The 16,025-nt window shown below is 40.0% G+C and overlaps 3 protein-coding genes and 1 long non-coding RNA gene across 6 annotated transcripts in view; 3 read left to right on the top strand and 1 right to left on the bottom strand.

Moving 5' to 3' along the window:
- LOC135339183 (uncharacterized) overlaps positions 1-16,025 on the top strand; it is a 43,532-nt gene that overhangs the window by 4,894 nt on the left and 22,613 nt on the right. Inside the window, exons 1-3 of one of the 2 annotated variants that reach the window (XR_010395851.1) lie at positions 333-2,059; positions 2,194-3,963; positions 4,805-4,911. The exons of the other annotated variant lie outside the window; for it this stretch is intronic. The gene's annotated coding sequence lies outside the window, so the exon portion shown is untranslated. Of the gene's footprint in view, positions 1-332; positions 2,060-2,193; positions 3,964-4,804; positions 4,912-16,025 lie in introns of those variants that run through there. 2 annotated transcript variants of the gene reach the window in all.
- Positions 1-16,025, top strand: part of LOC135339225 (uncharacterized) — a 96,545-nt gene that overhangs the window by 61,568 nt on the left and 18,952 nt on the right. The window lies entirely within an intron of this gene.
- On the bottom strand, positions 2,678-4,368 carry LOC135339169 (uncharacterized). 2 transcript variants are annotated; one of them, XM_064535315.1, is made up of 8 exons: positions 4,119-4,368; positions 3,999-4,066; positions 3,791-3,948; positions 3,594-3,737; positions 3,361-3,537; positions 3,102-3,306; positions 2,868-2,994; positions 2,678-2,817 (listed from the first exon to the last, which is right to left on the bottom strand). In XM_064535315.1, the coding sequence occupies exons 3-7, from the start codon at positions 3,917-3,919 to the stop codon at positions 2,879-2,881; spliced, it is 771 nt and encodes a 256-aa protein (XP_064391385.1). In that variant the 5' UTR covers positions 3,920-3,948; positions 3,999-4,066; positions 4,119-4,368; the 3' UTR covers positions 2,678-2,817; positions 2,868-2,878. The 2 variants fall into 2 exon arrangements, with proteins under 2 accessions (XP_064391385.1, XP_064391386.1); XM_064535316.1 differs by lacking the exon at positions 2,678-2,817 and having other exon boundaries at positions 2,886-2,994; positions 3,049-3,306; positions 4,119-4,366.
- On the top strand, positions 7,737-11,597 carry LOC135339145 (uncharacterized). The gene is made up of 7 exons (XM_064535286.1): positions 7,737-8,149; positions 8,630-10,021; positions 10,132-10,406; positions 10,471-10,626; positions 10,708-10,896; positions 10,999-11,131; positions 11,182-11,597. The coding sequence occupies exons 2-7, from the start codon at positions 8,632-8,634 to the stop codon at positions 11,478-11,480; spliced, it is 2,442 nt and encodes an 813-aa protein (XP_064391356.1). The 5' UTR covers positions 7,737-8,149; positions 8,630-8,631; the 3' UTR covers positions 11,481-11,597.

Here is a 16,025-nt window from a genome sequence, read left to right as displayed (position 1 = left end):
TGAACGAAAAATTGTTACGCTAAGGAACCTGCAGATGGCTGACTCGCTCACTGTGGTATATCGGTTTGACCAACAATTCCGAACATATTTCACATTTCTCATACATTTGTATAAGCAGCAGGCTTAAACTATCTTTTGTGATCTGTCAGTGTTTAATGTCCTTTGCAGTACTTTGTACTAACAGTTTCTTCAGCCTTCACACTGCTTTCCATACATTCAGTGGACGGTTAGTAGCTACATGTATATCATATCTGCTGGTATATGCAAGCTAGTCCCCGCCCATTCTCCATTTCTGATCCTCACCATAATTTGCATGTATGTGAGTTTCCATATATACCACTAAGAGTAGATCGTGAGAGCATTTACTATAATATTGATGCCACCTTATAGCGGGTAATTTTGAGGGTCTCGCAGATTAGCCATTTTTGTAACCCTCAAAAAGTATGGAACGCCAAATAGGTCAAAAATACATCCCACTTCATAGGGGTGTCTCACACATCTATCGGTTGCTTTGCACACATCGATCTTTACCCACTTGTACACTTTTGACATCTATCGACTACTTGACATCTATCGACTACTTGACATCTACTGCTACGTATACTTACATCTATCAACTACTTGACATCTATCCGATATGATACTACTTGACACTAGTTGGAATCCGCCCAACTATACTTGACACTATCCATGTACATGATCTAGTTGGCGTGGCCCCACCCATTGTAGCCCCACCCCACAGGGCATGGTCCAATGTTAGGTCAGAGTACATGTACCTACGTACCTGTGAGAAGTAGTACAGTGCAGTGTACGTGTAGTAGTAATCTAGTCTAGTCATGGCTCTTCATGTTAGCTCTGATGAAATGATCGAGTTTCTAACAATATTGGAGATGGTATAAGGACTATTCAAGTGGAAGATGAACAAGGAACTTCCAATGTGCACAGTCTACTTCATCAGTGTGAAGACATTCTCGAAGTTGTTGTTTATGCCTCTGACTTGTTTCCAGCTGGGTGTGGAGATGCCATTGTTGATGCAGTAACAGAAGTGTATAAGTATATTGAAGTAAATTGCCTAAGAGATAGTCACAGAAGAGGGAGACCTTGTGTGAACGTGTCTGAGACTCAGTTGGAGCACCTTTTGTCGTTTGATTTTAGAGTTAGAGATATTGCACACGTGCTTCATGTATCTGAGAGCACTGTCAAGCGAAGAATAATACAGTTTGGATTTGAAAACAAATTACAGCGCACAGACATCTCCGAATCTGACTTGGATATTATTACTGCTGATTTTGTTCACCAGTTTCCAAACAGTGGACAAAATACTTATGATGGTTATCTAAGAGGGAAAGGGATAAGAATACAACGATATCGAGTAAGAGAGAGCCTTTCTCGTATTGATGAAACAGGAGTACAAAGACGTCTGAGACGAGCCTTACACCGCAGGAGATATAGTGTACCTATGCCTAATAGCTTGTGGCACATAGATGGGCACCACAAATTAATACGCTGGAGAATAGTAGTGCATGGAGGCATTGATGGTTTTTCTCGATTACCAATCTATTTAAAAGCGTCTACTAACAACAAATCTGAGACTGTACTACAGTGTTTTTTGCACGCTGTTTCTTGTTATGGTTTACCTGCACGTGTGCGGTGTGATAAAGGAGGCGAAAACGTTAAAGTCTCAGAATACATGCTTTCAAATCCTGAACGAGGTCCTGGTAGAGGTAGCTGTATTGTAGGGAAAAGTGTCCACAACCAACGGATCGAAAGATTGTGGAGAGACGTATTTGTTGGTTGTCTGTGTATGTTTTACCGGTTGTTCTATGCTCTCGAAGACAACAGTTTATTAGATCCTACAGATGAAGTGGATATATTTGCATTACACTTTGTGTTTCTTCCACGTATTCAACAACAACTAAATGTTTTCCGCGAGAGCTATAGCCATCACAGATTGAGAACTGAAGGCAATAGGACGCCATACCAGCTTTGGATAGAGGGAATGACCTCACTAACAACAGATGGAGCAGCATTACAAGGAGTATTGGATGATTCATCAATTGTAAGTATTAGTGATGTGTTTACCTTCATTAGTTTACGAAGTCTGTGCATGTAGTACGATGTACAAAATGTATTTGAAACTGGTGGGTCAGAGTATAAGCATTGTGTTTAATTATTTCCTAACTATTATTACAGGGAGATTATGGAATAGATTGGAACGGCCTCCCTTGTATCGAGTCCCAAGATGGGGTTGCAGTCCCAAGCACTAATTGCCCACTGTCTGATGCACAGTTTAGTATGCTTAAAGAAGAGGTGAACCCACTTGCTGTTTGTGATGACTATGGCATATTGTTGTTTGGTCGCACCAAAGACTTAGTAGCTAGATGTCTGTCTATTTAGAATGATGTAACATAATGATATTGAAAGAATCATGATAAGTATGAAAGTGATACAGGGTGAATAGAACACAAAAAGAGTATATGTTCGAAAGAATCATGATAAAGTATGAAAGTGATACAGGGTTAATAGGTTTTGTCAAACACAAAAAGAGTATATGTTCATTTTATTGCAGTGCTTATAGGCAACCAAATCCTCCATGGTTTTTCATACCATATACCATTTTCTTTTTAAACTCCTCTGGATTGTTATAATACTTGGAGGGCAGGGTTAGCTCCAACGCACAAGTGGACGACGTGGGAAACACATTGGTATCGTTAAATCTCAGACCCAAAGAGTTATCAAATCCCATCGGTGGAACAGACTCTGAACCAGTAGTAAAAGAAAGAATGGTCTTAAGACTGACAGAATCCTCCGAGTCACCTACAGTATTAGCCTAATGATAACAGGCACACTGCAATTATAGTTCATACCTTCAACACATTCACATGCAATCGTACAGAAAATCTACAAACAGCATGTAAGTAGCCTCTTCTTTAGCAAGATCATTTGAGCCCTTAGGTGAAAAGTGGGTGATTTTGAACATGGCCTTCATGGTCTCTGCAATAATTACAACAAAACTAATTATGGTTACCAGTTACACACGACACTTACCACAAATAGAGGCCTCATTAGTTCAGGGTACTTCACAATTGCTTCTCCCACACCGTTCACTTGCAATCCCTCCTTGAGCTGGTTAATCTCTGCTAAAGACTCGAGAAGAGTGTAGTAGAGTTTTAGTGTCTTCACTATCTCAATTTTGTCTGCTTGCGTCGAGGTAAAAAGTGGCTTGCTGTACCCGGCATTCACAATGGTGTCACATTCATCAAGGATACAATCTTTTAGGTCTTTGTCATCAGCAGCATCATTGATCTGCAGGTACAGTGTTGAATTATACACATAATTATTATAGATAATATTATATACCTTCTGAATAAGGATCCGGACGTTAGTATTTGGTACTTCTTCATCAGGTATGTCAATATCACAGATTTTAACACCACACAAGTATGCGTAGAGACTACTTCCAAAAAAGGAGAAACCACTACCACCCTGAGTGATTCCCATGGTCATCAATTTTCCTACGAGAAGAAACTTCTCACCCTGTATAAAAAAGTGTATGTCAGCGACTACGCATACACACTTTTACATCAAAATACCTGCACAGCCAATAAATCGTGCCGCACAACCTTACTGTTCTCATGGCCCTCAAACATGGACTGAGCTATCTCTTTCCCCAACAGGCACCAAAACTCCCTGGATGGGCCTCCACCATCTTCTGCTTCCTCACTTACAAAGTGAACCTTAATTAGAACATAATGTAGAGTGTTTATACACCATTAATCCTTATTCTAACCGTCAATGTCTTGATGCTTGTAAATGCAGGCCGCCTTGCAGCTCTGAGTGCATCTACTAACACATGAGTGCGTCGTATTGGGATCTGATGATATTCCTTGAACCGATACTCAGACAGAAGCTTCAGCATGCAAGCAAGAAAGAGAGCTGACCATCACACTGCACACAGTACAGGTATAAAAAGTGTTATAGTGAAATTTAAAGCTTACGATTTATGTTGAGTATCAGGTTGCTTGCTCTCTGTCAAAGCCTGTTTAAGTAAGGCATCCTCGATCTCCTATAACATTAAATCAATATTGTAACACTAACTTCACTAAAAGGATACTAACCTCAAGTAGTCGATAGATGTCAAGTAGCTGATAGATGTCAAGTAGTTGATGGATGTCAACTAGCTGATAGATGTAAGTATACGTAGCAGTAGATGTCAAGTAGTCGATAGATGTCAATTAGTCGATAAATGTCAGGTAGTCGATAAATGTCAAGTAGTCAATAGATGTCAAAAGTGTACAAGTGGGTAAAGATCGATGTGTGCAAAGCAACCGATAGATGTGTGAGACACCCCCTTGAAGTGGGATGTATTTTTGACCTATTTGGCGTTCCATAAAAAAGTACCCATTTAACATACAAGTGCTAGAAGCCATCATTGCTTAGAACCACATGTTGTTTGCATAGCAACATTGTATGGTATTTTGTTGTTTTGTGGTAATGCAGTGAGCAAACAGCTGTACCACTACCACATGGTGGTTGTATTACCTGTGTGTGTGTGTGTGTACATGATCGACCACCATGCAATTTGAGTTTGCATGCAGCAAAAATGCAAAAATATTCATGATGATAATGTGTGTAGCTTTATGTTATGTAGCTTTGCACCTCCACCGAGGCATCAGCACCCGCGGTGCTTTCATTAATACATGTACCTGCAATTATATAACTACTGTACCACTACCACGATGTTGTGATGGTTGTATCTGTATACCAGTGTGTGTACATGACCACCATGCAATCTATTACCCAGTCTGCTGTGCAAGAGAGACTTGTGATGAAGGAAGAGCTCAAGAAGGCACTGGATCGCTGTGAGGAGTTGGAGCAGAGCAGTGTGCCAATGGGGTAGATATTTGAGTGCTACAAACAACAGGTGATAAAAGTGGTACAGTATACCTGCACAGATTATGGCCTACATTATGCACTGCATCTATGTACATTAAATTAGTACTGGACTAGATAAGTGTTTATTGGTAAAAAATGCCAAATCAGCAGAAAATTATTAACTTTCCATGATTATTGTCTGTTGGTTTAAGATTTTATCGTGTTTTTCCTGTTCCTTTGCACAGTTTGAGGCTGAGAGTGCTGCCCTGTCAGTAATGTACCCGTACACTCGGACACCTTCAAGAAGTTTAGGTATAAGAAATGTGATAACCAAAACTGAATTTGTAGTCAAATAGTTGAAAGTGTGTATGTATGAATGATGGTCATGTGATGATGCCATGTGTGTTTCTACCTTCTACTAAAGTATCGTATGATCTAAATTGCACATTAGCTATTTTCATTGCCATGCAGAGGGTATGAACATACATACACTCATTGTACCCCCCACAGAGAGTTCTTGCGAGCATGGACAGTGGACCCCCTGGACAGAAGGCTGGGTATCGACAAGTACTCTGACGTGACCAAGCCAATCATCCATACATCAGCGTTCATGGAGATATGCTCCACCCACTCTGTGAGTCTCCGTATACTTGAGTGAGAGTAGCCGTTATACTAGCATACTTCTATTAAACAACATGATCATCATCACATGTGCCATTAATTGCTCTGGTACGTACTTTGTCCACTGTTTGACTGAAGCTCAGACTCTACTACTAATCTAGACTTTAACAATTCCTCCAGTGTGAGGCTATTAACTTATTTTTATGCCCTAATCTTCATGCAGGGGCGTAGCAAGCAACTTTAAAGTGGTCAGTACAATTAAAGGTCAGCTGATTTCTACTATTGGAACTTTTGTACAGTGGTGAATTTTTTATCTAACGTCATCACTTTTCCTCACCAAAACAGCATGCGCACTATCACTTACAATATTTACGACCATTACCTACCCAGCTGCTAAAAGTGGTTAGGCCAAAACCTGACCAGCCTGACCGCTTGCTACGGCCTTGATCTTATGTGCAACGTTATGCTATAATTATGTGAACATTATTTCTTACTCGCCCAGGTTCAGGTTCGGACATGTTGTGTTTGAGATCACATCAGGCAGATAGAGAAGGTGGAGCTGGTCCTCCAGGTGAGGGTGTGTGTGTAGGTACGTAAAGTGTTCAAGAAATTTACTGCCTTGTGTCAGGTATATAGTGTTGTGCTTGTACGGTGTATGTAAGTACATGTATTCATTTGTCTTACACCAGTTGAAGTGTTTCACTGCCCTCTCTTCTCCCCACACAGGACCTCCTTCAGCTGCAATACGAGGGCCTGGCAATCATGAAGATGTTTAGAAGATGTTTGGGAGGGCTAAAGTGAACGTTAATTTGCTCATCTTCCTCATAATTATATGAACAAAAGGCATCAGAGCGTTAAATTGGATTTTCACTAGCAAATTGCTTGCATGTGTTCATTGACAATTTACTGTGCATGTGAGCATTTATCATTATTACCAAGGAGAAGCCCTTGTTATGCCTCGAGGCGTAGCCGCACGAGGGATACGGTAAAGCTGTCTGTGTGTCTGTTATTGTTACCAAGGAGAAGCCTTTGTTATTGCTGTGCTATTGACAAGTTGTAATTAATTAACAACATTTGTTTTTATAGCGTCTAACATAATTAGTATATAATACTTCATTACTTTTCTCTATGCATTTAAATTGTCATTGAATGCATTATGGCAGAATTAAAATCAATTGTCAAAACTGTATAGTGCATGTCAGCATGCATGGCCATAAATGTATTATAAACAGCTCCTACTCTCTACAGGTCATGTGACCACAGCACCTGATACCACAGCTAGTGACCCCCCTCTAGGTACAGGTTAGTGTGACACTATGACAAAATGCTATTGCTCACCTTTTTCTACCACAGTTCCCTCTGCTGGGAAGGAATCACGTAAGTATGTAACTGCCTTAGGAAACGGTAGATTAAACGTGTACACTACCTACTTTGTACTACTTTGTCACAATACGCATCATCACGTTTTTGTCTAGGTGCTGGTAAGAGGATGGGTACTCGGTCTGCCTCAGCCTCAGGAAACCGTAGGTTAAATGTGTGTTAGTTATAGTTAGTTCATACTACCTAAAGTATTATTGTGTATTATATAGAGGGACTTGCAATGCAAAATAATTAAATTAAATGTTTTTCTTGCAGGTGCTGCAAATTAAAGTTTCATCTACAGAGTTTCTTATGCATTAATTTTTGTCCTTTGCTGTTGTGGTTATGATTCTTTTATGATTATTTTTGATGATGATAATTCTGAGATCATTAATGATTAATTATTCACCTTAAAAAGAATAAAATCGTGCAGTGTACGTGGGTGTTAAAAGTGCTGATTCAGCACTTTTTGTTCGAAAGCAGTTTTGTTTGTTTTGAGCAGCAATGCAGTCATTTTAGTGTTGCTTAAGTTCACTCCATACTAAATAGGACATGCTAAAGCTTATGGGAAGCTCAAAAATTAATTAGCTAGTTAAAGCGGCAAGTACCTTAGTTCAGAGATACATTAGGCCACTCCAAGTGACACTCTGGTTTCTGGTCCTGAAGTTTTTCTAATTGCATGCGGGCGGGCGGCTTTTCTCATTATGTCATTATCAATTTCACCTTATGAATCTCATTATTTTGCAAATGAATATCATTATCACACTATTTTGTACCACATGGACCATTCTGCGCATGCGTAGTAGAAATAATGAGATAGAAATCCAAGAATAAAATCTGATGCGGACGGTGGACCAGAAACCAGAGTATCACTTGGAGTGGCCTTACTTTTGTCGAAATTCCAACTATCGCACACTTTTGTTTTCTGGCTTATTACGTCATCATTGCAAGGGCTGCGAAGTTGCTGTTCAGCCCAGCTTGTTCCTAAGGCATGTAAGTCGGCTTGTGTCGGGTCAGATTCTGCATAACGCTGTTTGTTTTTGCTTACCGTGGTGCTAAATCGTTCGAAAATACGTGTCGTGCGAAGTTCCATTGTTTACTCTAGCCATAGATACTGTACACTCCGTGGATGTGAAACGTAGGTAGTATACGGGTAGATTACGGAGTATTCGTGTTCACTCACTGCAACGGCAACCAGCTGCAGAAATGGACACTTTTAGGGTTGTTTTCTTGCACAGCTGCACATTTGAGGCTTCTGTTGAGGGGAGGGTCTGCTCTGTCTCGTAGGTGGGAGGTAAGTCTATCATGGAGCGTGTATATTGAGCCTGCATTATTAGTGGATAGCCTTTTGGAGCTCATTTTTACCTGTAACTTACTAAGTGATAACTTTGTGGTTAGGCGATTTTTGGTTGGGTGTATGGTTGGAGCATTTCTTCTTGCTTTCCTGTTAGTCTATGAAGTGAACTACCAGGAGAATGTATTCAACACTTAAGGAAATACATAAGGCTAGCAGCAAGCAGAGCGATAGGCCAAATTTAGGTGTTTAACGGTACTCATCTTGTGGTTAGGCGATTTTGCCAACAAAAAGCTCCATTACTTAACTGATGTGGTCATTCAATAATATAGATGTCCTTATACCAGGAGAATGTGTTTGAACCCTCAGTATGTGTTTTGGCATTTCAAAAAAGTGTGTCTTTTTGTGGTGAAAAACAAATGTATTGAATGCATGCAGAGTAAATTATTATAATTATGTATTTTAACATACACATTTTAGGTATGCCATATCACAAGAGGAAGCGAAAGGGAGCTCGTACCCATTTTTATAGACCCAAGAAAAACACACAAGCACCGGTACAAGTAGAAGAAGAATCCTCCTTCAACTTTGAAACCGTATTGTCGTTGCCTATTTCTACCTTTTGGAAGTGTATCTCCAATAGCTCTAGTGTTCAGCTATACGAGTTTCAAGTTGGCACGGAAAATGCGCTTCGATTGGGAAAAGCAATCACTGTGAAGTCTGATCTATCATGGCAAGTATTTATCAACATGAAGCAACTCCCAACTACATGTAGGCTGTTGAGAGATATCCCATCAACTGTTGAGTCCCCATCAGCTGTAATGAATGTAGTTGAAACTGCTATTCCTTGTCCTGGAAACCCAGAGAACCACTTCATCTCCCTTGTTGAGAAAAGGGGTGGTAGCATTCAGAGTGAGCGAGGATCTGGAATTGCTGTTGCTTACATTGATACGAGTGGACAACACCCCTCAACTGTGAGAAAAGTAGGCTGTGACTTGCTCTGTGAAAGAGTTAGCAGTGAACCTAGTCGATGCAAAGTCTGTCAAGATGTCCGTACCACACTTAGATGTGCGAATAGCCGTCAGAAAAATGCTGAAGAATCAAATCGTACCCAAGCTACCAGCCATACCAAGTACTCTGCTCTTGACCCAAGTGAGAAAAATGCTCGTATGAAGAGCATGCACAAGTCGCTTGTACAAGTCAAGCAGCGAAACAAACGTTTGGAAGACAAGATCAAAGAGCTTATTGAGAAGAGTGGTGTTTTGCTCCAGCCAGATGATTCCTCTGACCTGTCAAGCATCATGAATGAAGCAACTCCTCGCATAGAGAAAGAATTCCCCGTTGATAGCCCACAGAGAATATTTTGGGAGCAGCAGCTTCAATACAATTCTCTAGCGAACAAAAGAGCAATAAAGTGGCACCTGGTAATTTGGTTTGCATTAAATCTTAAATACCTCTCTTCAACAGCTTATCGAGCTGTTCGTGAATCCGGTATAATCAAATTGCCTTCGGAGCGCACTCTTACAGATTACACCCACTGGACCACCCCACACTCTGGAGTGCAATATGAGTTCGTTGAGCAGTTGAAAGAGATTCTGGAGGGTGAGCTGCTCTCTAAACCACACAATGTTTCCCTGTCCATGGACGAGATGAAGATCAAGAACGGCCTAGTGTTCAACAAACACAGTGGCCAGCTAACCGGCTTTGTGGACCTTGGTAGTGTCAATGCTGATATCGAGAAGGTGCTAAGTGATGGTATTGCCAAGACTGACAAGACCCTAGCTGACCACGCCTTTGTATTCCTAGCAAGAGCTGTTTTCAAGCCAACCATCGCGATTCCTGTGGCTCACTACTTCAGTACATCCCTTTCTGGTACATGCATCATTCTATATAATTATATATACTATATCCATGCATGCATGCATTTTTTTGTATGCTATATATAATCATATGCATCTTAAATCATTCACACATGCATGCAGGCGAGAAAATCTTTCCCATAGTTTGGGAAGTGGTCAAGAGTCTAGAGCTTTATGGCATACCAGTGACCTCTCTAACCAGTGATGGTGCTAAACCGAACAGGCGGTTTTACCGCCTGTGTCAGCCACAAGGAAGTAGAAACCTGCCCTACAAATGTGTCAATCCATACAGAGAGGATAAGGATCTATACTTCTTCTCTGATGCCCCTCACTTGCTCAAAACAACCAGGAACTGTTTCAGCAACTCTTTCTCACATTCAAGAAGTCGGAAGATGCAGGTAGACTATATTATAATTAATAGCTAGCCTACATAATTACGTATCTGTTGCATTGCTTTTCTAGAAAAAGGGACAAGTGATTAGTTGGAAGTCAATTGAGAGTCTCTACCTGACAGAAACATCCACAAGTACAATGGGAGTCAGGCTTTGTCACAAGTTGACTAGAGATCATATATGGCTCACGTCATACAGCCGCATGAGAGTCTATTTGGCTGCCCAGGTATATAATCAGTATAGACAATAATAGTTCCTATTATAATTTATACTAAACCTTTTGCTCCATACATGCATGACTGTATAGATAATGAGTGAGAGTGTTGCAACTTGTCTGGAATACTTTGACAACGAGGGGACCCAACAGACCCATCTCTTTATTAGGATGATTGATCGTTTTTTCAACTATCTTAATGTGAAGAGCCCACTAATGTCTCAATGGAAGAGGAAGGAAAGCAGGGCACCGTACAGGAGTCCAAGAGATGAGCGGTTCAAGGTATGCGTACATTATCAGGTGGTTAGGCAACTATAATCTAGTATACGGATATACATTCACAGCCAGAAATAATACTTCTTTACAAGTTAATCATTTTTATAGTGGCTAACTGATGTATTCCTCCAATATTTGGACGAGTGGGAGCAGGAGATAGCAAGTACTCCTGGAGTCAGTAAGAAGGAGCAACGGAAAATGGGGTTGAGTGCTGAAACCATTGAAGGATTCAGAATCACAGGTATAATTATACTGATTTAATAAGCAACTAATGTCACTTTTTTTTTCCAGTGACATCATTCACTGAACTTGCTCCAAAGCTGCTTGCTCTGCCAGGAGTAGAGTATCTGTTAAGTGAGGTTTTCTCGCAAGACCCTCTCGAGCGCTATTTCTCAAAGCAGAGGCACCGTGGAGGCAGCAATGAAAACCCCACAGCAGCTCAAGTCCCTTACAATGCATCCACACTCATTCAACAGAGAGCCGTTTACAAAGATATAAAAACAATGAACATTGAAAGCGAGAACTCCTCCCTTGGCAAGTTGTCAGAGCCACTTCAAAAACGACCTCGTAACACCTTTATGTCCGATTAATATTTAACATTTCTTATAATTGCCATTAACAAATGGATCACATAATATAATTATTGAAGTGTGCTGTAATACAAATTAATTGTACATGATTTGATATGCATCGTTAGCATAAAATTAATCATGCATGCACATACATTAAAAAGATAACACAATATAGACTCAAAGTAATAATTATGTCAGCCTGTTGTTTTTAAAGATTTTCGCACACCTTTAGTATATTTATTTTGGAAGTTCATGGTCCATCCTTTTGCAAAAGAATGCCCCCGGACTGTTGTCCACAAGGTTATAATTGCGGACAGCAGGTCAATACTATACTGCTCATACTTGGAGGGTATACTGTCAGCTATCTGTTCCCATTGTTCCAGAAGGTTTCTTGAGTTTAGAGCATCTTTAAGTATTTCCTTGGAGTGATCTTTATCCAAGGACTGGGAACTCACACTGGATACATGTAAATGGCCGCGCACTACCATCTCAACAGCTTCAATCAACTCAAAAACCTAATTGAATGGAATGAAATTACAATTAATTAACAAAAAAAACTATACTCACTTTATCACTGACATGATAGAGTCCTCCTCTGTCGATCAATTCAGACCACAGTCTTGTGTAGTCAGAGAGGGAGTCGATTTCAGTTGGCTGATGCTCCGCCTTCAGTTGAGAGAGCACTGTTATAAAAATTCTATACTTCTCCTGTAAAACGGGTTTCTTCACAGGGCGCTTGAATTTCCTCAGCAAAGAAATTACCACATAACCAGCCATATAACGCACTGCATTTTTCTCTCGTGGTGAAAGGGGGGGCACAGTACTAGAAGAAATGACAGCCGAGGCTTGTGCTTCGTTCTTCAACATTGCTTTCAACATTTGATCTAGCAGGAGTTGGAGGGTTAGGTTAGATTCGGCTGCAAGGAAAGTGTGTAGAGCAATAAAGTTCTTCCATAAAGTTCTTACACCTTCTGAGTTTCTCATTTGGTGGAATAACCTCCATACACAAGCTTGAGAGATAGATGGTAGTCTGTAAGTCTTTCCAGCAGCAATACAAGAGTAAACTCTTGAAAGGAGGGTGATGGCAATGTCAGCGAGGTATTTGGGATCACCCTTTTTGAGTTCGGCTAATACAATCAACACCTTCTGGCCTCTTGGTGATCTCTGTATTGTTGTTTCCTCACCTATGCTAGACAGACAATTGAAGAAAAACCCTACAACACTGTCTCCGTTCAAAGCTTCTTCTGGGACTTGGGTACCGCTGTCAGTAGTGTATCTAGATCTAGCTGATTTGCCAGGAGTAATAGCCTTAGTCTTTGGCAACAAGATTATTTCTCCATCTCCACTTTCATTCTTCATGAACACCTCTTCAAAACTTTCATCACTGCATAGAGAATCAGTAGTGCTGGAAGAGACTCTAGCTAGCTACATGCACAATGAATTAATTAGGTCTGTACACTGAGCTAGATTTAGTATGATTATCATTTTTAATTCAGCCAGTCACCTAACTCCTACTTATACTTCCCAATTTATTGTCCAGAGGTTATTTGGCTCTATACTGAAACACGCCGAGCCACTTTTCTGACTTTCTGAGAGCCATGATTATAGAATGGGAACTGGAATAATAATGTTCAATCCTGGTCTATAATACAAGCAATTAAGTATATCAGCCAATAAGTTATGTTGATATACTCAAGTTACTTTAATCGACTGGAACTTGCTGAGAAACTTTTCTGAGAGCAGTGGTTCGTTAACGGGAACCCTGAAAAATAATATATTCAGTGCTGGTCTAGACATGCATGCAGATATCAGCCAGTATAATTATGTTGATATAATTATACTCAAGTTTACAATTCTGAGGTTACTTGAATCGACTGGAACTTGCTGAGCAACTTTTCTGACTTCCGAGAGCAGTGGTTCGTTAACGGGAACCCTGAAAAATAATATATTCAGTGCTGGTCTAGACATGCATGCAGATATCAGCCAGTATGTTGATATATACTCAATTCTGAGGTTACTTTAATCGACTGGAACTTGCTGAGCAACTTTTCTGACTTTCCGAGAGCAGTGGTTCGTTAACAGGAACCCAGAAAAATAACATATTCAGTGCTGGTCTAGACATGCATGCATGCAGATATCAGCCAGTATAATTATGCTCAAGTTTACAATTCTGAGGTTACTTTAATCGACTGGAACTTGCTGAGAAACTTTTCTGACTTTCCGAGAGCAGTGGTTCGTTAACGGGAACCCAGAAAAATAATATATTCAGTGCTGGTCTAAACATGCATGCAGATATCAGCCAGTATGTTGATATAATTATACTCAAGTTTAAAATTCTGAGGTTACTTTTATAATCGACTGGAACTTGCTGAGACATTTTTCTGACTTTCCGAGAGCAGTGGTTTGTTAACGGGAACCCTGAAAAATAATATATTCAGTGCTGGTCTAGACATGCATGCATGCAGATATCAGCCAGTATGTTGATATATACTCAATTAGTTTACAATTCTGAGGTTACTTTAATCGACTGGAACTTGCTAAGCAACTTTTCTGACTTTCCGAGAGCAGTGGTTCGTTAACGGGAACCCAGAAAAATAATATATTCAGTGCTGGTCTATAGACATGCATGCAGATATCAGCCAGTATGTTGATATATACTCAAGTTTAAAATTCTGAGGTTACTTTTATAATCGACTGGAACTTGCTGAGACATTTTTCTGACTTTCCGAAAGCAGTGGTTTGTTAACGGGAACCCTGAAAAATAATATATTCAGTGCTGGTCTAGACATGCATGCATGCAGATATCAGCCAGTATGTTGATATATACTCAATTAGTTTACAATTCTGAGGTTACTTTAATCGACTGGAACTTGCTAAGCAACTTTTCTGACTTTCCGAGAGCAGTGGTTCGTTAACGGGAATCCAGAAAAATAACATATTCAGTGCTGGTCTAGACATGCATGCAGATATCAGCCAGTATGTTGATATATACTCAATTCTGAGGTTACTTTAATCGACTGGAACTTGCTGAGCAACTTTTCTGACTTTCCGAGAGCTGTGGTTCGTTAACGGGAACCCAGAAAAATAACATATTCAGTGCTGGTCTACTAGACATGCATGCAGATATCAGCCAGTATGTTGATATAATAATTATACTCTTTTGAGGTTACTTTAATCGACTGGAACTTGCTGAGAAACTTTTCTGACTTTCCGAGAGCAGTGGTTCGTTAACGGGAACCCTGAAAAATAATATATTCAGTGCTGGCCTAGACATGCATGCAGATATCAGCCTGTATGTTGATATATACTCAATTCTGAGGTTACTGGAACTTGCTGAGCAACTTTTCTGACTTTCCGAGAACAGTGGTTCGTTAACGGAAACCCTGAAAAATAATATAATTATTCAGTGTTGGTCTAAACATGCATGCAGATATCAGCCAGTATGTTGATATATACTCTTCTGAGGTTACTTTTATCGACTGGAACTTGCTGAGAAATTTTTCTGACTTTCCGAGAGCTGTGGTTTGTTAACGGGAACCCTGAAAATCAGTGCTGATCTAGACATGCATGCAAATATATCAGCCAGTATAATTATGTTGATATAAGGCTTAATATACAATTTTGAGGTTACTTTAATCGACTGGAACGACTTTCCGAGAGCAGTGGTTCGTTAACGGTAACCCTGAAAAATAATATATTCAGTGCTATAGTCTGGATATGCATGCAGATATATCAGCCAGTATGTTGATATATATACTCAAGTTTACAATTCTGAAGTTACTTTAATCGACTGGAACTTGCTGAGGAACTTTTCTGACTTTCCGAGAGCTGTGGTTCGTTAACGGGAACCCTGAAAAATAATATAATGTAGACATGTATGCAGGTATCAGCCAGTATGTTGATATACTCTTCTGAGGTTACTTTAATTAATCGACTGGAACTTGCTGAGGAACTTTTTTGACTTTCCGAGAGCTGTGGTTCGTTAACGGAAACCCAGAAAATATATTTAGTGCTGGTCTTACAAGCAGGTAGCAGCCAAATTGAATACATTGATAAACTGTTCTGAGGTTACTTTAATCGACCGGAACTTGCTGAGAAACTTTTCTGACTTTCCGAGAGCTGTGAACGGGAACCCTGAAAAATAACATATATTCAGTGCTGGTCATGCAGATATCAGCCAGTATAATTATATGTTGATATAATATACTCAAGTTTACAATTCTGCGGTTAATTTAATCGACTGGAACTTGAGAAACTTTTCTGACTTTCCGAGAGCTGTGGTTCGTTAACGGAAACCCAGAAAATATATTTAATGCTGCATGGTCTTATACATGCAGGTAGCAGCCAATACGTTGATACACTCTTCTGCATGAGGTTACCTTAATCGACTGGGAACTTGCTGAACAATTTTTCTGACTTTCCAAGAGCTGTGATTCGTAAACGGAAACCCTGAAAATATATTCAATGCTGGTCTTACACAAGCAGGTATCAGCCAATAATTATGTTGATATACCTAAGTTTACAATTATGAGGCTCCTTTAATTGACTGCATGGAACTTCCTG

The sequence above is a fragment of the Halichondria panicea genome, chromosome 7, assembly GCF_963675165.1.
Source record: "Halichondria panicea chromosome 7, odHalPani1.1, whole genome shotgun sequence".
NCBI lineage: Eukaryota > Metazoa > Porifera > Demospongiae > Suberitida > Halichondriidae > Halichondria > Halichondria panicea.
This window is presented reverse-complemented; position numbering and strand designations above follow the sequence as displayed.

Coding starts and splice junctions, on each gene's coding strand:
- LOC135339169 (XM_064535315.1), bottom strand. CDS start 3,919: ATGCTGAAGCTTCTGTCTGAGTATCGGTTCAAGGAATATCATCAGATC. Junction 3,538..3,593: donor ACGATTTATTGGCTGTGCAG/GTATTTTGATGT, acceptor TTTTTTATACAG/GGTGAGAAGTTTCTTCTCGT. Junction 2,995..3,101: donor GGAGGGATTGCAAGTGAACG/GTGTGGGAGAAG, acceptor TAATTATTGCAG/AGACCATGAAGGCCATGTTC.
- LOC135339145 (XM_064535286.1), top strand. CDS start 8,632: ATGCCATATCACAAGAGGAAGCGAAAGGGAGCTCGTACCCATTTTTAT. Junction 10,627..10,707: donor GAGTCTATTTGGCTGCCCAG/GTATATAATCAG, acceptor ATGACTGTATAG/ATAATGAGTGAGAGTGTTGC. Junction 10,897..10,998: donor CAAGAGATGAGCGGTTCAAG/GTATGCGTACAT, acceptor TCATTTTTATAG/TGGCTAACTGATGTATTCCT.